The sequence below is a fragment of the Dendrobates tinctorius genome, unplaced genomic scaffold (assembly GCF_039654945.1).
Source record: "Dendrobates tinctorius isolate UK_male_01 unplaced genomic scaffold, ASM3965494v1 ptg000196l, whole genome shotgun sequence".
In the NCBI taxonomy this organism is placed as follows: Eukaryota; Metazoa; Chordata; class Amphibia; order Anura; family Dendrobatidae; genus Dendrobates; species Dendrobates tinctorius.
Genome location: NW_027361863.1, coordinates 1,674,648 through 1,695,118, shown reverse-complemented (window position 1 = coordinate 1,695,118; position 20,471 = coordinate 1,674,648). Strand labels below are relative to the sequence as shown.

At 42.3% G+C, this 20,471-nt stretch overlaps 1 protein-coding gene across 1 annotated transcript; it reads right to left on the bottom strand.

Moving 5' to 3' along the window:
• Positions 1-768: 768 nt before the first annotated feature.
• On the bottom strand, positions 769-20,017 carry MMP21 (matrix metallopeptidase 21). Its single transcript, XM_073552738.1, has 7 exons — positions 19,862-20,017; positions 18,922-19,564; positions 14,308-14,447; positions 13,283-13,424; positions 4,609-4,866; positions 3,376-3,548; positions 769-1,524 (listed from the first exon to the last, which is right to left on the bottom strand). The coding sequence occupies exons 1-7, from the start codon at positions 20,015-20,017 to the stop codon at positions 1,225-1,227; spliced, it is 1,812 nt and encodes a 603-aa protein (XP_073408839.1). The 3' UTR covers positions 769-1,224.
• Positions 20,018-20,471: the final 454 nt, after the last annotated feature.

The following is a 20,471-nucleotide window of genomic DNA, read 5'->3' as shown; positions in this document are numbered from 1 at the left end:
ACCCGGCTCGTCGCTCGTCTCTCCACAGGAAGCGCCGCAGGAAGCTGATGACGAGAAATAGTCCAGGATGTTCTCGCGCGATCAGCGATAACCAGTGGGGGAGCCGGTCGGAGGTAAGTATCACACACAGCGATATCGCTAGCAATATCGCTATAACGTCACAAGTTATAGCGATATTGCTAGCGATATCGCTTAGTGTGACAGTACCTTAAGAGTCTCCAAGATTAGCAGCTCGGTAATGGTAAAGTTACACAGCCATTACTCTCGGGCTGTGTGATGCCTTAGTGCCGCCATTGTCTCTCGGGCCGTGTCATGCCTTAGTGCCGCCATTGTCTTTCGGGCCGTGTCATGCCTTAGTGCCGCCATTGTCTCTCGGGCCGTGTGATGCCTTAGTGCCGCCATTGTCTCTCGGGCTGTGTGATGCCTTAGTGCCGCCATTGTCTCTCGGGCCGTGTGGTGCCTTAGTGCTGCCCTTGTCCCCCGAGCCGTGTGGTGCCTTAGTGCTGCCCTTGTCCCCCGAGCCGTGTGGTGCCTTAGTGCTGCCCTTGTCCCCCGAGCCGTGTGGTGCCTTAGTGCTGCCCTTGTCCCCCGAGCTGTGTGGTGTCTTAGTACGGCACGCGGCCCATGTCCCCCCAGGCAAGGTGGTGCCTTCGTGCGGCACTTGTCATATAGATTGGATCCTCCCCTGTATGGTGCTTCATTCTTACATTGTGCAATGCAACGGGGGGGGGGACATGGTTTAGATGGCTTGTGGCGACACAGAAAACATCACATATATGTCACTTTATTAATAAATATAGCATTAGATTATAGCATTTTATGTAGAAAATAAATAGATTTTAACATGTGACGTGGACAAAACGCAAAACCATAAAAGATTTTTTTGTCTTACAAAAGGAATAACGTAACGGCCATAGTGACCGGCTGTGTCTGTACAAGCTAGAGAAGACGATCCTCCCTACTGTCATATAACCTGTATCCAAAGCACAAATGTAATATGTATGCCATGAACTCGCCGCCAAAATACTGATAACCTCATACAGGGGCCATTTCTGAAATTTTGCACACATTTCGGTTCATTCTGTCATTTTAAACTGTGTCCGCCATATTGTGTGTGAAGAACATAAGTAGTTTAAAAAAATTTTTGGCACTTTTCCGGGAGGCGCTGCCAAGGTATAGGAGCAAACCACTTATTTCCCTTTCTTATCCAGGTATTTGTGAGGGTCACAATTTTAATAAGGATGAGTGTACGTTACATATATCAAACCACTGCTCAGAGATCACTTGCTGAGGAAACAACCCATTGAGGGGCAGAGAGGGATTTGTCCGCCTGTCTTGGTCACTGACTACTCTCCAGAAATGCTTGCCTTTGAATAGGAACAGGCACGCGTGGCTGTAGGAGTAATATGCGGCGTCCACATTAGTCCGGGGATGGTTGTTTCGAACAATGGCAGGAAAAACGTCCTCAATTTTCTTTGGAAAGGTTGGAACCACAAGGTTTTTGTTCACATCAAAGACAAAAACCTACAAATAAAAATGTAGTATTCACGCATTCTATTAAATTCTGGTAAAAATGCAATCCATTCAGCAAGTGGTTAAATGTATGCAGAATTTCCCACAAAGTAAAAAAACGAAATTCTGGACGATTTTTACATATATTCGTTATCATTAGTTAAAGTCGCTATTTCAGTCTGCCATCTTCATTCCTTCTTTTTTGTTTTTCTAGACCAGCTAACATGTAGTTTACAACCTCCTTGTTTCAAATTTTTTTTTTCCCTCTCTTCTGGATCCTTCCCAGTAATATAGGTTGGATGCGATGACAGAGTGTTCCAGCTGCAGTTGTGCCTTCCTAGCTCCAGCTGGTTTTCCCTGAGACTGTAGATACTTTCCTTCCTTTCTATACTGTGCACAATAGGATCACACCACGAAGAGGGAAAAAAGTATCTACAGTTTCAGGGAAAAATGGCTATTCCTAAAGTACCATTTAGAAATTAGTCTTCACATACGTATTCTGTCCATATTTTTTTTTAGACTTGCTAAGTAAGGATTTGCACATTTCTCTGCAAGAGCAAAATTGAACTATATATATGATTTTTAGCACTGAGCGAACTTGCTCGGATAAGGTGTTATCTGAGCATGCTCATGTGCTAAGAGATTTTTTGAGCGCGCCAAAGACAATGTTTGAGCCCCCACAGCTGCTTGTCTCGCGGCTGTTCAAAAGGTGAAACACATGCAGGCATTCAATGTTTGTTACAATTAAAAACCTCTTCGTTTTTGAGAAGATATTGCGCCAAATTTATAAGGATAATGCACCGTTAATAAATTCCAATCTCTTGTTTGCATGAGACACCATTGCTACTAAATATATGCCACTCAACGAGTTATGAAGTGCAACTCAATAAGCCTTTGGTTACATCTTCTCTAGGTTCCTAAAACTTCACTTTATGAGAACTAAACAATATAGCTAAATGTCAGAACCCAAGTACCTGGCACAGACTTGCCCGCTGTACACTCCAGGCAGCGTTAGATACCCATAATTATTATATTGCATGCTTATTGCAACGCGCACATCCTCAAGACAGGAGCTGGTGCAGTGCCAAGTCTTAATGACTGTGTGTAAGGAGAAGCGCTGAGATCTGCCAGGATGTCACCCAGCACCAATTTTCATCTGGCATACAGAAGTAGGAACAGTGCTTATTGAATCAGTTGATTAACTAAAATAGTCTACAGTACTCCTATCTTCAAAATGTGGCCCTTTAGGGTGGTTTTACAGAGGTGCTTTCACTTGCCATAAATATATATATTTTTACTAAGTGTTAATGCTTGAATCCGACATTTGTTTTTCTTTTGTTCCTGTGACTCTCCATTCTTGAGAAATGGCCCCTTCTTCCTCGTATATAAATTTTGTTTTGTTAGCTAAGTGGGCGTGATCCTGAACTCTTCTGTGGGCGTCTTCTTGAGGACCACGCGCAGTTCACAGAAAAAGTCTAGATTTAAATACAGATTAGAAATGGCCATATTTCAGGAACGGAGAGGTGCAGGAACAAAAGGAAAACTGCTCTGGCTTCAGGAGAACAACAGCATTTATACCAGGTAAAAAAAATTACATATTGATAACAAATAACAGGTCACCTTTAAAGGACTCATTCGGTTCATATTTGCGATCACCCTTGATTTGTTATCTCCTCCTTTTGTGTGATTCCAACTATGCTAGTAAAAAGGCAATCCTGTCCATTTTGGGGGCTTTCTCAGGCAGAATGAACTGTGACTTAATTGGGTCTAAGCCAATTGTGGATATATAGGTATGGTAAAGTTAATGATTTTAAGTCTGGAACCTATAAAAATAGAGTAAGTATGAGAACCGTTTCCCCTCACCTGGGAACCTTTAAAAAAGTAAATGCTCTGTGTTCTCCTGTCAAAATAGGCAGTGTTGATTGGACTGGGAATTCCAGGAAAACCTTGAGAAATGAGCCTGGGGTAGGTCTTCCCCTGAGTGTCTTCAGAGAAGGCCTTGTCGTTTTCACTATCGTACCTCCAGTAGAGCGTTCCTGTAAATGCAGGGGAGACATTAATTGCAGAGAATTCTACCGAGCAGTGGTGACGGATCCCACGACTCCTCTGTGTGATGTGTCTGGTCTGTGTATCGGGGATTCATGTTTCATATCCCAATTCACACCTAGCACTGCTTATCTCTTGATGTTCCTATACCTGATCATAATGTATATATTTATATAAATCATCTTTCAATAAGAGTCTCGGATCATTGTCCCTCGGGGCAAATCCTAACATCAATTCATTATGAGGAGCGTTCCGCCTTAGAAAAGAGTGGATGCTTCACAAATTTATTAATGGTGGATCCTAAAATGATTCTTGATACAAGGAAGAACAGACCTTCCACTTTGAGAACACTAGACCAGGCTGAAGTTTTGTCTTATTTTTGGACATGTCATGGGAAGACACCGGTCATTGGAGAACTTTGGTGGAGAATGGAGGAAGCGGTTGGGCCAGCAATATGGTAGATCGCGAGAAGCTCCAAAATCAAACCCATTATCGAAGAGCTTGCAGATTTTGCAGCAACACCAGGAGTCAAAACTGTTTTTCTGGATGGAAAATACTAACGCTTGGGTTAGGCCATTATTGTGGTATAGATGGAGTATGGGGAAAAAATGAACTTAGGAATGACCAGCAATGTTAAAACCTGGAACCCCCCTATGAGATTCCAAAGGATTAGCATTACAAAGGAGTATTTTGATCACTGTGGAATGCTGACATGGTGCTGTCTGTGCAATTGTGTCTCAAGCTCAACCCTATACGACTGAACAGCAGTACTCAACACAGGCGTAGGGTTAAGAGCAGCAAGCATCGCGGCCTCGTCATTCTGCTGATTGTCGGAATCCCCAGTGATGGGATCAGTAAGGGAAGGTCATCTATGTTAAAACAATGAAAATGTCTTTTAAGGAAGTTGTCCTAGACAACCAACCTATCTGTCCTATTGGGAAACCGAATGGGCAGAGAATCAGGAACCTTCTATAAACCTGAATAAGAAGCCAGTCGGTAAGTGTCTTCCTTTCTCAACAACTTAGATGTCCATGCTTTCAATCTATGTACCTTTGAAGAAGTAGTAGATGTCCTTGGTCCAGGTCCAAACATGAACAAAGGCATCGATGTTCTCTACAGGAATTCCTTGCCAGCCGGATGCAATGGCAATGGGATCTCCATAGCGTGTCCTATTATTCCTGTTCTCATACATCCAGTACCAGCCTTTCCTGAAGAAGTAAGTGTTGTACCACCCAGCAATCTTTCCATATTGGTTTCTCTCCTTTCTTACAAAATCAAATACTGCGTCGAAAGGTCCTTCACATGATCCTGTAATGGACAACGTGTACTGTGAGAAAAAGCATGCACCACATGTTTAAAAGAGATGTTCCATACGGACAACCAACCGTGGATATAAATTGATCACCAAAGATTTGTGCGGCCACATGGCAGCTTATATGATGGCATGTAGGGCCAACTGAAGATTGAGCCACTCTTTGCAGCGGGTCTTTACTTTTACTAATATACAGTGGCCATAATTAATGAGGCCCCCCAATTGAGCCCTGGTGGGAAATTCAGAAAATTTGTTTAGTGACAACTGCTGGATTACTGCAGATCAGACACGCTTTGTCGTAGAGCTGGTTGTCTTATTTCCATGAATATAGTTGACCAGACAGAATGCAAATTATTAATTATGCTGAATCTCCTCTTAGAAGCAAAAGCCTCTGGAAGTAAGCTAGTGGTGTCCACACAATAAACTGCCCTCACGGGACCATGTAGTGCCACCTTGTACAGTTCCTGGGGAAAACATTACTATAATATGATGCTGCCAAACAGTAGTGCCCACCTAGTTTTCCCTTAAAGAATATCTCCTCTCTTACTTAGTTTTGACATGTTGCAGAGATATGTCAAAATTTGATTGGTGGATCCGGGTGCTGATATCCCGTTGATGACCAAAAAAAACCAGACCTTTACGCAAATGGAGTGCAACTTTTTGAAAAGTTGCAAATGATGAATTGGGTGATATTATCTGGAAAACCTAAACTCGCTCACAAGGGCCAACATTACGAAAAAAAAATAAACACCTAAAAAAATGAGTTAAAAAACATTACGCAAATATAAGAAATATGGCTCAAACAAAAAAAAACACAAGCGCAAGATCGATCCTGAATCGGCCCACTGAGTTTCTTTTGATTCCATCTTGTGTCTCGGAGAAGAGCAGAGCTCAAGTTAGCACTTCCTTGCCCTTGTTTTACCGATTGGTGTCTTGGCACCCAACCCCTCCGATCAAACTTCAAACATGACTCTAACTTATGGTAGGCTTTACCAGAAAGCTATCAACAGGTTCCTCTGTACTAAACTTCTGATTCCCATTTACTAGCCTTCTAGAAAGCTTTTGAAATGTGCCCGCATACCACCACCGTAGGTGGCATGTCATAGGGAAATTACTTTACATATTGTGTTTCACACGTATATAGATTATGGATGATGTGTTCTATGGGTAGCTCCAGACAGTTATGGCCATCTCCTGCAAGTCTGATGTTACAGCCCCTTTCTTAACATCGGCATCTAGCGATAAACCTTTGACTACGGAAATTGGCCAAAAGGTCTGGTGCACGCGCCTGGGTTTAGATTAATGGCGATAGCGCAAGCCATAGAGTCAGATCTGCCACAGGAAAAAGGGATGTGATATCCGGCTGACAAGAAGTGCGCAGGATGGCCTGGGTCAGCCTGTTGGACCACTCATCCATAATCTACAGATCGCGTCGCACATGGATAAAGTCCATCTTTTTACAATATGTTGTGCGATGATAGTGATATGAGGGCACATTGAAACACCTGTTTGATGGGCTACCAAAGTGGTGTTCAGCAGTGCAGAGAAAGCAGACAACACATTCCCGTTAAATCGGAAGCATAGACAAGTAGAGATGGAAATGATTTCTACTCGGGAAGCGCTTGCCCTTTAAATGAGATTTCATTGTAGAAGTAAATTGCCGTCACGTCGGCGCTGCCTCATCCCTGGCGCCATGTTATTCTCCAGTGAATTACCGCCCTCCAGCAGCCTCCATATCTCTGCATTTACATCATTATTACTCACCTGCAGCCAGGGATATTACCTTACAGCTCTTATTGGCATTTTCATGCAGCTTTTATTAGCTGCTTATATTTTTATTTGTATGCATGATACTTTGATTAAGGTTACTCTCCCGGAGATTATTTCTCTTTTGTTATTATGTGTATTCAACAGATTTTTAAGGGAAAATGAATCTGGCTGAATTTTATATGGGATGAAATTACCTTTGCGCCATCCTGGCTGTTTCTTCCACATTTACTTCCCCAGACTTAGATCAGAAGTGGCACCGTTGCTTTATATTCATATACACACAGATTTCTATTCACTTGTTTTGCAATTTTTTTGTGTTATTTTATATCATGTATTTTTTATGATACAAATCAAGAGAGATATTCCTGTATCTGTGCGGTAATATAGAAATACGGCTCACAGTTCCTGCACCGGTTCAGCAGAGGAGAGGACCTGTATCTCTCCCGATATGTCATTGTTAGGAAATGTTAATATAAGAATCCTGGAACACCTTTCATTAGAACTTTCTTTTGGGCCATTCCTGTTATTCGTCCTGGAAGTTTTCAGAATAAATAGCTGACTGGTACCTCTGACCTTGGCCAAGAGGGTAGATCCTGGTACAATGTGACACTGTCTAAACCAGGGGTCTCAAAGACGCGGAGAACAGGATGGGACGTTACTCCAGGATGGTACGTTACTCCAAGATGGGGACCAGGTGGGACGTTACTCCAAGATAGGAACCAGGATGGAACATTACTCCAAGACGGGGGATCAGGATAAGACAAATTCCTACACTGAGTAGGTAATGGCTTTTTATTAGGGATGGCTGGCTGAGCGTCACTGATTAAAGGCAGCAGGCAGTGGTGTACAGTCCAACGGGCCCCGATGCAAGACTTGATATATATATATATATATATATATATATATATATATATATATATATATATATATATACCCTCCATCCTGGTATACAGGTCCCTTATCCTGGGCTCCATCCTGGTGTGTGTGTGTGTGTGTGTGTGTGTATATATATATATATATATATATATATATATATATATATATACACACACACACACAGTACAGACCAAAAGTTTGGACACACCTTCTCATTCAAAGAGTTTTCTTTATTTTCATGACTATGAAAATTGTAGATTCACTCTGAAGGCATCAAAACTATGAATTTACACATATGGAATTATATAAATAACAAAAAAGTGTGAAACAACTGAAAATATGTCTTATATTCTAGGCTCGTCAAAGTAGCCACCTTTTGCTTTGATTTCTGCTTTGCACACTCTTGGCATTCTCTTGATGAGCTTCAAGAGGTAGTCACTGGAAATAGTTTTCACTTCACAGGTGTGCCCTGTCAAGTTTAATAAGTGGGATTTCTTGCCTTATAAATGGGGTTGGGACCATCAGTTGTGTTGTGCAGAAGTCTGGTGGATACACAGCTGATAGTCCTAATGAATAGACTGTTAGCTGCTTTTTTCTTGCCATAATACAAATTCTAAGTAAAGAAAAACGAGTGGCCATCTTTACTTTAAGAAATGAAGGTCAGTCAGTCTGAAAAATTGGGAAAACTTTGAAAGTGTCCCCCAAGTACAGTGGCAAAAACCATCAAGCGCTACAAAGAAACTGGCTCACATGAGGACCGCCCCAGGAAAGGAAGACCAAGAAGTCACCTCTGCTGCAGAGGATAAGTTCATCCGAGTCACCAGCCTCAGAAATCGCAGGTTAATCGCAGCTCAGATTAGAGACCAGGTCAATGCCACACAGAGATCTAGCAGCAGACACATCTCTATAACAACTGTTAAGAGGAGACTTTGTGCAGCAGGCCTTCATGGTAAAATAACTGCTAGGAAACCACTGCTAAGGATAGGCAACAAGCAGAAGAGACTTGTTTGGGCTAAAGAACACAAGGAATGGACATTAGACCAGTGGAAATCTGTGCTTTGGTCTGATGAGTCCAAATTTGAGATCTTTGATTCCAACCACCGTGTCTTTGTGCAACGCAGAAAAGGTGAACGGATGGACTCTACATGCCTGATTCCCACCGTGAAGCATGGAGGAGGTGGTGTGATGGTGTGGGGGTGCTTTGCTGGTGACACTGTTGGGGATTTATTCAAAATTGAAGGCATACTGAACCAGCATGGCTACCACAGCATCTTGCAGCGGCATGCTATTCCATCCGGTTTGCGTTTAGTTGGACCATCATTCACTTTTCAACAGGACAATGACCCCAAACACACCTCCAGGCTGTGTAAGGGCTATTTGACCAAGAAGGAGAGTGATGGGGTGCTACGCCAGATGACCTGGCCTCCACAGTCACCAGACCTGAACCTAATCGAGATGGTTTGGGGTGAGCTGGACCGCAGAGTGAAGGCAAAAGGGCCAACAAGTGCTAAGCATCTCTGGGAACTCCTTCAAGACTGTTGGAAGACCATTTCTGGTGACTACCTCTTGAAGCTCATCAAGAGAATGCCAAGAGTGTGCAAAGCAGTAATCAAAGCAAAAGGTGGCTCCTTTGAAGAACCTAGAATATAAGACATATTTTCAGTTGTTTCACACTTTTTTGTTAATTATATAATTCCACATGTGTTAATTCATAGATTTGATGTCTTCAGAGTGAATCTACAATTTTCATAGTCCTGAAAATAAAGAAAACTCTTTGAATGAGAAGGTGTGTCCAAACTTTTTGTCTGTACTGTGTGTATATATATATATACACACACACACACACCAGGATGGAGCCCAGGATAAGGGACCTGTATACCAGGATGGAGGGTGTATATATATATATATATATATATATATATATATATATATCAAGTCTTGCATCGGGGCCCGTTGGACTGTACACCACTGCCTGCTGCCTTTAATCAGTGACGCTCAGCCAGCCATCCCTAATAAAAAGCCATTACCTACTCAGTGTAGGAATTTGGTGAAGAGACCTGTAGTGCGGAAACTTTATCATTGTGTTGCCCACAGGGCACTTTGGCACGGAGATGACGGGATCGTGGGATTTCTCATTCTCTAGGATAAATGATATTTAAAATAGATTTCCTTCCCTCTAAGGCTGGAAATGAAAATGTCACACGAAGACGTGAGAACCTCCAGACACCGAGTGTCCTAATTTACTGGTGCACAGTTCACGGCTCTCCTCCCGGAGCACAGGCACCCGGCTGCCGCCTGGCAGAAGTGCTTGACAGTCATTTTTTGGAAACAATACAACCGAGGCAGAATGCCAGCAAAAAGAGACATTAAAAAAAAAAAAACCCTCTAGACGAGAAGGTTATACAGAGCACAGATATACAGCGTTGGGAATAATTGTCGGGGACATCACTATTTCTGGGTGCAGTTTAGTGAGGGATGCAGGAATGGAAGTTACTGGACAAAGGAGAGCGGTGGTGCAGATTTTACAAATAAAATAGAAAATGATGCAATTTTTTTTTATATTCTTTCTGTATCAAGATCCCCTGTCCATCTGTGTGAGAATCACAACATCAGATGAGATATTAATCATCTGAAGGTTTTCTTCAAGCACAGCTGGCAGTCATTGAATGGAAACCTTACATTCAAGCAACTCTGCTGTCAGAGTTTTCAGAATGGCTGTGTTATCTTTATTTAATATTAACCTAATATCTTGTATCATCTTGTCATCTTTAGGTTCAAAATTCTGAACCGATTCATTTCCATAAACCAATACAGCCATCAAAGTGTTTGTTTTTTTTTATGCAAAACTCCAAATCCCTTGCACATACATAGAATGAAAAGATAAGACGCTGCCTACCTGCAGTCACCACTAGAGGGAGCTCTTTGCATACATCTTTATTACATAAGTGTGCCGTCAGCCCCCTCTAGTGGTGGTTTCAGGTAGTCAACGTATCCTGATTAAGAATGATGGATGAGAAATAAAAGACAAGCATAAAAAAAAAAAAACATTTGCAAACAAACCCCCCATACAGCCATCAGTTATTAAGGCCACCAGAGGTTTATAGGGGCTGAGGGTCAGATGCATATGCAAAATTAATTGACTGACATTGTTCATGCTGGAGACATAAAAAAAAGCCTTTCTATAGATCTTTAATGTGCACATGCTATTGCAGCCACATTTTGACACAGAGTCAAACACCAGATTAATCTGCATGAATTTGCAACCGATGCAAAAATAAATGTTAAAAATTAGAGCTGTGAGGTTGTCAAGGTGCAGTGCAGCAGTAGGTTGTTATAAGAAGCTCGCGCTCCCTGGGCTTTTGCTGATGTGACACCAAAGAGGATATCCAGATATTCATTTCACTAATAAACCCAATTCTGCATCTCCTGCCGCCCACATGAGACCTAAACTGTGTGATCCCTGCTGAGATTACAGCCTTCTGCGATCTGCAATATTTCTAGAGCTCAGTGTTAGTACAAAGCATGAATAGTCTGTACTGTAGGAATATACTGCATACTACCAGTACGCCGAGTACTTTACTCCCTCCTGTCTATTTGTAGTTATCTGCCTTAATCTATTCCTGCCTACGTCATACAGTGCTACCCCTGATAATGCTGCCCTTCCTTATATGATCACTGAAGTGGATAGGTCACTGTCCCTAACAAGGTCATCACACTCCTCTCCTGATGCTGCCATTATTTTATTTGACCACTAAATGGTTCCTCACCATGTTTGAGACTGCTCCTATCATAAATTCTACTTCATATAATGACATTAGTAGACAGGTCACTGCCCCCAACAAGGTCATAACAGTACTCTCCTGCTGACATCATCATTCCTTTGATTTGACTGGCTACATGGTTTTGTCACCAAGCTTAGGACACCACTCCTATCACATAGATCCCACTTCTAAATAATATAATGGCATTAGTTGACAGGTCACTGTCCCCAACAAGGTCAGCACGCTTCCCTCCTGCTGCCGTCATCATTCCTTTGACTTGACTGGTCACATTGTTCATCACCAACTTTATCACACTGCTTCCTAAAACATATATTCCACTTCTACACAATATAATGGCATTAGTGGAGAGGTCACTGCCCCCAACAAGGTCATCACACTCCTTTGCTGCAGTCACCATTTATTTGATTTGACTGGCTACATGGTTTATGACCATGTTTACGACACTGATACTATTAAGTACATCCCCACTTCTTAATATAATGACAGAGGAAAGGTCACAGCCTCCAGCAAGGTCATCACACTCATCTATTGTGGTCATCATTCCTTTGCTTTGATTAGCTACATGGTTTATCATCAAGTTTATGACACTACTCTTATCACATACATCCCACTTTTGCATAATATAATGGCATTAGTGGACAGGTCACTACCCCCAACAAGGTCATCACACTCATCTCCTTCTGTGGTCATCATTTCTTTGATTTGACTGGCTACATTGTTCATCACCAACTTTATGACACTGCTCCTAACACATATATTCCGCTTCTACACAATATAATGGCATTAGTGGACAGGTCACTGCCTCCAACAAGGTCATCACAGTTGCGGTCATCATTCCTTACCACTGATTGCCTACATGGTTCATCACCAAGTTTATGCACTGCTTCTATCAGATACATCCTGCTTTTCCTTTGTATAAGACATTAGTAGACAGGTCACTGCTCCCAACAAGGTCATAATACCATTTCCTGCTGTTATCAGTGGCATTTTTTTTGTAACATGCTCTAAGCATGGTGATTTTTTTTTTGATACCACACCAGCCAATATCATTGTCACTATAACTCCAGTAAACTGCAGCCAGCCAACTTTCCTGCTTGATCTATTCGGGTGCTTTCACATGGCGCTCTTCTCCACGTTCGTGGGTCTTGCGTCTAAACGTGCGCTGGCCTGTGCGTCATTTTCATGTGTATACGCCGACTGGAGGCGGACACTTAAACAGTCTAATACTTCTGGGTTTCCGCCTCCTGTGGGCATAGACACCCGAAAATGATGCACGTCAGAGAGCACCATTAGGCTATGTGCACATGCTGCGGATTGGTCTGTGGTTTTCCCCTGCGGCTTATGACCTCTACAATGGAGGAGATGGTAAACCGCAGCAGAATCCACAGAAAAGAATTAACGTCATTTCTTTCTGCAGTTTCAAAACCGCAGCTTTTCCGCAGTTAAAAATCTGCAGCATGTGCACAGAAAATTGTAAATCCCATAGGATAACATGCTACTGTACACTGTCTGCAGTGGCCAAAACCGCAGCGGAACCGCAGCGTGTGCACATAGCCTTATAGTCTATGAGCCCCGTCGGCGCATACGTCCGAATCCCATTTTGCGGGATGATTCTGATGAAAACCCCAAGAGGAGGAACCATGAACATGGAGAAAAGCACTATACGACAGCACCCTTTAGGAGGCTTAAAGCAAAGTTTTGACTCAGCCATTTCGGGGAAAGCAGCAATGTGCATACGGAGTCTTTTTGGAGATTTTTCAGGCTAGAAATTAAGCGGACCATCCAAGTTTTTAAGGAGGATTTGGAGAATTTCCGCACAGTTTCTGCTCCAAAACTTCAGAAAAAACCCTCTGTAAGCACATACATCTTTTCATCTATCCCATTTTCTGGTAATAGTTCCATTAGCACAGCGGGGTCTGGACCGACTGGAGCCGCCGTGCCCCTGCGAATGATCGCGAAACGATCAGCGTCCGCCGAGTCTTACCGTACAGGTTCTGTATCGCTTTCCTGTCAGACCAGTCCAATTCGAAGCCTGATTCCTGGGGGATATAATTGGGCTGCATTATTGATCCAGACCTGTGGATGTGAGAGAGTCCGAGAACATGGCCGATTTCATGAACTGCAACCTATTGATTGGAAGGAGAGAAGCGATCAGCGCCGAGCTTTCTTGTTCCGGCTGACAACGAGGGCGGCTTTAATTAGTGCATTGATACATGCATCCGGATCACGACAACCCGGCGGCCTCGTCCATGTATCGGGATACAGAAAATCTATCTGCAATGTCACTTTATCAAGTAGGAACTGAAACAATTCCACCTACAGGGCGGATAATGAACGGAATTTTGCATTCATCCGGCGGCTGAAAACCTGTGCAGATCTAATACCTTTTACATAGAAGTTGATGCCAGTGATGAGTGAACGTGCTGGGATAAGGTGTTATCTGAGCATGCTCGAGGGCTAACCGTGTGTCTTCGGCATGCTCGAAAAATATGTTTGCGTCCCTGCGGCTGCATGTCCCACGGTTGTTCGACAGCTGCAACGCATGCAGGGATTCCCTGTTTGTTAGATCGATTTTTGAAAAGGGCCTGTCGGTTCTCCTGACATAGAATATTACTCATTTTGCCCATGAAACAACAATTTTGGAGCTTATTTCTTATCTGTATCTTGATATCCCTCTGTTATTCCTCCTGGAAATATATAAATTAACAGCTGGGTTTTTACTATTCCCCTTGGCAATAGGGGTTGTATTCTCTAATAAGAGAATCCTTTAATCGTCCCACCATGGGGAAATTCAGAGCATTACAGCAGCAAGGCAGGAACAAGTACAGATACAGATGCATAAAGGCATTACATTGACAGTAGGTAGGTACATATACAAAGAAAAAAAATCAAAACATAAGGACGACGCTTTTTCAACAGGAACGGTAACACCCAGGTGTTCATTCGTTTCCAGGAGGAACAACGGAGGGACATTCCAGGCCAAGCTCTAGATTTGCGTAGGTCACTTACCTTGAGAAGACTGATCCCGTTATCGCTGCTCGGGGCGGTAAAATGTTCATCGTCATCAAAATGGATGTCACCCAAAAACCAGGCGTGTGCAAACTCCTGGCCTGATCCGTCAAAAGTCTTGGAACATCCCAAGTGCCGCCCTGCGCGTGAGATAAACGAGTACAACGTGGTAAAATGAGCAGAATCTGGGCGAACGTGTAAACTTTGCGCACATTTCATTTTACTACAGTCATGGCCAAAGTTTTGAGAATGCCACAAATATTATATTTTCACATGATCTGTTGGCCTCTGGTTTTTATGTGTTTGTCAGATGTTTTTATCACATACAGAAATATAATTGCAATCATATTATGAGTAACAAAAAGTTTTATTGACAGAATGAGTTAATGCAGCAAGTCAATATCTGCAGTGTTGACCCTTCTTCTTCAGGACCTCAGCAATTCTCCCTGGCATGCTCTCAATCAACTTCTGGATCAAATCCTGACTGATAGCAGTCCATTCTTGCAAAATCAATGCTTTTATTTTGTCTGAATTTGAAGGTTTTTGTTTGTCCACCCGTCTCTTGATGATTGACCACAAGTTCTCAATGGGACTAAGATCTGGGGAGTTTCCAGGCCATGGTCCCAAAATCTCTATGTTTTGTTCCCTGAGCCATTTAGTTATCACCTTTGCTTTATGGCAAGGTGCTCCATCATGTTGAAAAAGGCATTGTTGATCGCCAAACTGCTCTTGGACGGTTGGGAGAAGTTGCTCTTGGAGGACATTCTGGTACCATTCTTTATTCATGGCTGTGTTTTTAGGCAAGACTGAGAGAGAGCCCATTCCCTTGGCTAAGAAGCAACCCCACACATGAATGGTTTCAGGATGCTTGACCGTTGGCATGAGACAAGACTGGTGGTAGCGCTCACCTGGTCTTCTCCGAATAAGCCGTTTTCCAGATGTCCCAAACAATCGAAAAGGGGATTCATCAGAGAAAATGACTTTACCCCAGTCCTCAGCAGTCCACTCCCTGTACCTCTTGCAGAATATCAGTCTGTCCATGATGTTTTTCCTGGAGAGAAGTGGCTTCTTTGCTGCCCTCCTTGAGACCAGGCCTTGCTCCAAGAGTCTCCGCCTCACAGTGCGTGCAGATGCACTCACACCTGCCTGCTGCCATTCCTGAGCAAGCTCTGCACTGCTGGTAGCCCGATCCCGCAGCTGAAACACTTTTAAGAGACGGTCCTGGCGCTTGCTGGTCTTTCTTGGGCGCCCTGGAGCCTTTTTGGCAACAAGGGAACCTCTCTCCTTGAAGTTCTTGATGATGCGATAGATTGTTGACTGAGGTGCAATCTTTCTAGCTGCGATACTCTTCCCTGTTAGGCCATTTTTGTGCAGTGCAATGATGACTGCAAGTGTTTCTTTAGAGATAACCATGGTTAACAGAAGAGAAACAATGATGCCAAGCACCTGCCTCCTTTTAAAGTGTCCAGTGGTGTCATTCTTACTTAATCATGACAGATTGATCTCCAGCCCTGTCCTCATCAACACCCACACCTGTGTTAATGGAGCAATCACTGAAACGATGTTAGCTGGTCCTTTTAAGGCAGGGCTGCAATGATGTTGTAATGTGTTTTGGGGGATAAAGTTCATTTTCTAGGCAAATATTGACTTTGCAAGTAATTGCTGTTAAGCTGATCACTCTTTATAACATTCTGGAGTATATGCAAATTGCCATTAGAAAAAATGAAGCAGTAGACTTTGTAAAAATTAATATTTGTGTCATTCTCAAAACTTTTGGCTATGACTGTATATATATTGTACTGAATAGAAAGCAGAAAAAAAAAACACCCACGTTAATTGAAATGATGAAAAAAAATTAAAATTATTATTATTTTTTTTTTTTACGAAATTCATGGTGCGGTAAAAATAACCTGGTAACACGATTCTCCAGGTCAGTACAATTATGGCAATAAATTGTATAGTTGCTTTTTTTTTTTTAGAACTTAGTAATTAAAAAAAAAAAAATCTGAACTTTTGAAAAAAAAAATTAAAAATAAATACATTTTGGGTTTGTGTCACTATTTTCCAAGACCCCTAACTTTGACATTTTTCCATCGATGGAGCTGTATGAGCGCTTGTTTTATTGTGCGGCCACCAATAGTTTTATTAGGTTCGGGGGACCCAAAAAATAGCAATTGTGGCATTTCAATACTTTTTTTCTTTACTGGGTTTACGCCAAATTTATATTTTGATAAATCGGAGTATTACAGATTCTAAATGTGCTTTTTTTTATTATGTTGATTTTTAAATGGGGAAGGGTGAACTTTAAAAAAAAAAAAATTTTAATACATTTTTCTAAATTTTTTTTAGCTCTCATAGGAGGCTTGAACTTCAGTATCGCAGTATTTAGTAAATATCATGGTTTCCTATTAAGCCCCCTTTAACAGGCGCCGAGACACCATTTTAACCCATCTGCACCCCACAATCACATTGCAAAGGGCTTGTGGATGTCATATAGGAAGAAGTAGTTAATAATCTGACTATAAATGCTTAAAAATAAACCATTTATATCACGCTCTAACAAATGATCACAAGCGACCAGCTGGGAGCAAACTTGTCAGCAAGTGTTGTTTCCCTACAGCTCCTCCGCAGGAGAAATGAAGTATTACATGCTGCCTATTAAAATCAATGAACTGTCTGGTGACTGAGCATGGTGGATCCTCCATGGAGAGATTACAGACTCACTGTAGTTGCTCACTCCACTTTGGTTAATTAATGGAAATCTAAGCACCCCCCCCCCCCCCCCAATATTAACCAACCCTAACAAATGATTATTGGTTATCAACAGCCTTTACAGGCCTCTCATCATTAAGGACAAGGGAAAAAAACGCTCTCTGCTTCATTTTCTAATGTTCATTACATCCATAATAAATTATGGCAAAGTATAATCATGAGACATTTGCATATTAAACAATTTTATAATTATCCGCCTTCTCGGAGTATAATATGTATTGCAGAGCGCTCGCTCTCAGCTGCTAAGATTTAGAATAAATAAAGAGTTTTACGAGACTGAAACACTAATTAAGAACATTGTCTTTCTTTTATGGTTAAGGTTACTTAATAAAATACCGCTGATAGCACATAGCCAGTAATATCTGCTGTGGGGTCTGGATCCACCCAGGGTCTTCCCGTGGGTCTATCTCTCGCCGCTAATGAACGCCGGTCTTTGATACAACTGATTGAACTCAACCTGATGAATGTGGTCCACCCAGACTTGCTCGTTGTTGAGTTTGGGGGTCCTAAATGCCACCTCACACCGATCTGATGCTAATGACATATAGATGTCAACTATGAGAAAAGCCTTCACTATGGTTTGATGCTGTCACACATGACAGTTGCTACTTAAGGAAAAAAAAAAAAAACATTTATGTACGATGGTAATTACCTTACTTTTAGTTAATAAAGTTTCAGTAGTTAATAAAGTTTCAGTCTGCAATCTTTATTTATTATCAGACCACCTAATTGTCAGTTTGCATCCAAGTTTCACATTTTTCTCACATGGGATTGTCTCTCCCAGTAATATAGGTTGGATGGGAGGTCTGTGGGTATCCAGGGTGTTGCTGTCTTCACTTGCTTTCAATGTATCAGCACAGCTTCTATCCTGCACTTACTGCCTCTCCATGCACTTTATTCCTGTGAATGTCTCTCCCAGTAATATAGGTTGGATGGGAGGTCTGTGGGTATCCAGGGTGTTGCTGTCTTCACTTGCTTTCAATGTATCAGCACAGCTTCTATCCTGCACTTACTGCCTCTCCATGCACTTTATTCCTGTGAATGTCTCTCCCAGTAATATAGGTTGGATGTGAGGTCTGTGGGTATCCAGGGTGCAGCTGTCTTCACTTGCTTTCATGTATCAGCACAGCTTCTATCCTGCCTCTCCTTCCCTTTCTTCCTGCGCACCCTACTCTCCCTACGATTTCACTTGGCTTTTGCAGATCTGCAGAAAGAGCATCCAGACTGAGCATGAGCTCTGATTGACCTGTAACATTTCTGCAGCGCCCTCAGTTACAGAAAAGACTTACAGACATTCTGCGGCAACCAAACGGCAGAAAACGAATAATGAAGATTATTTATAAACCCGCTTAACTTTTTTAGGAAACAAATGAGCAATGAAAAAAAAAAATCTGTGCAGACGTATACATGGCCTTGGTGCACACAACATACAGCGCCCAAATACTAAAGCTTCAGTGCCGACTTACTAACTCCTTATAGGGTTTGTACCAACGTTAGAAGTTATCACCTATCCACAGGAGAGGGGGCAGCATCCCTATTGCTGAGACCCACATTGTTCCTGAGAACGGCGCCATACAGTGTGTCCAAAAAAATGTGCTTTGCAGCACCATTGGTGGCACCATGATGGAAATCTAAGGTTATCCTCTAGGAAGGGATTGAGAGCAGAGCGTGTAAGATGGGGTTAAGGTTCTGGGGCCCGGGGGTCATTGTCTTCACTTCCTAGCTATATAAAATAACATTAAGGGAAATGATAGTACAATACAAGGACATGACAAAAAGGTAACAGTCATACTTGACGCAAAAGATTCCATGAAAAAAGTGGCCAAAGAAATGGACACTTACCTCGTCCAAAGCCCAGCTTGATATCAACTTGTGCTAATGGCGATGTAGCATCTTCTTCAAAGTCCAAGGGCATGACCTCACTCCACATACGGAAGGCTAACCTGAAGACGTATCTCTGCTCACTAATGGAGAGTTGGCTGCTGTATCCCTCCCCAAGCATGCGCCATTTTAGGAGCTTCTTGCTGAAGGCTTTGCCACCCGCATTCTGAGACGCTTCCTGTTCTTTCCGATACTTATCCGAGAACATTAACTGGTCCAGGAACCTCTTGGAACGTTTTTTTGGGGTCCCCTCATCCTGTTTTGTGATGTTCTTCGTAGAGTTGATTTTGTTCACAGTTTCGGTCAAATTTGGCTTTTCCTGGCTATTTTTCAGGACCTGATTATCAGGCACCCCACATCTTGGCTTGTTCATGGCATTAATGGTGGCATCGTCCAATCTTCCAGTTACTGGTAAGTTATTCAGCTTTTGAAACTTTTTCAGCACTTCAGTGAAGTAAGAACTTTTTCTCGCCTCTGGTGGCCTTTGCTCCGAATTTGCTGCTGCTTCTTGGGTTGGACGAATGGTTTGCAGGTATTCGTTATCCTTCGTTATCGACTCTTCCCACGTGACGGGCTCCGTCCAGCCATATTTTGATAAATATCGCTAAAACATATATGTAAGGGAATAAAATTAAGCACAGGGCATTGATAGAAGGCTAAGTTTTCAAAAATAGAAATAGAACCCAAAGAAGGATGTAGCTCGTATTTTTAGAATAGATTTTTTTTTAACCCTTTAAATTTCTAATGGTCCCTGATATACAGTTCCAAATTCCATCACATATATTTATGCACGGGTAAAAGTAGCAAATATGCTCAGTTGACCAGTGCACCCCAACAGCAGGATGATGAGGCATGCCAGGAGTAGGAGCCACAGACCGAAACCCCACTTAGTGGAACTGACCTGTGCCGAGACAAAATCTGTGACCAGCTCTGCTAGCTGGAGATTCGATGCCTCCATATCGGAGTGATCTCTCCTATGGAAAAGTTTTTCAGAGTTTCCGAATCTGGACACCGTTGAACAATGGAAGATCAGGATTAGGAGGACGTCAAGCTTCATGTTTAGATCAATCCAAGATCCTCCACCAATTTCTGCGCAGTGCTTCTTCTCCGGATGATCTCACTTCTCGTTCCTTTTATAGACCGATGACTAATGAGTTGTGATTTTCATGCCCAGCAGCGATGCACTTTTTGCCATTATTTGTTCAACACTCAGTCCCCAAAGTGTGCCTAGGATGTGTCAGGGCCGTACAAACCTACAGGGGTAACAGTTTGGTGCCAACGTGTGTCCTCTGTACAATTGTTTGACTTTTGGTTTTTCCAAGAGGTCATGTCTCTGCAGGCCTCCATCTCGTTTCAGGATCTTACGAACCTACGGGACCAATTCATTATTGCATCTGCGACTATTTTTCTGTTGAGTTTTCAGTGTTATGCAATTTTTTTTTTTTTTTTTACATGCACCAAATTTATTTTTTCCATTTGTGCCTGTTTTAAAAGTCTATTTTATGTGTTTT

What these genes read in the sequence shown, in the direction of transcription:
- MMP21 (XM_073552738.1), bottom strand. Translation starts at nt 20,017, where the DNA reads ATGAAGCTTGACGTCCTCCTAATCCTGATCTTCCATTGTTCAACGGTG. An exon ending in ACGGGATCAGTCTTCTCAAG is followed by an intron (nt 13,425 to 14,307) that starts GTAAGTGACCTA and finishes TCCAATCAATAG; the next exon opens with GTTGCAGTTCATGAAATCGG. An exon ending in CATCTACTACTTCTTCAAAG is followed by an intron (nt 3,549 to 4,608) that starts GTACATAGATTG and finishes CTGCATTTACAG; the next exon opens with GAACGCTCTACTGGAGGTAC.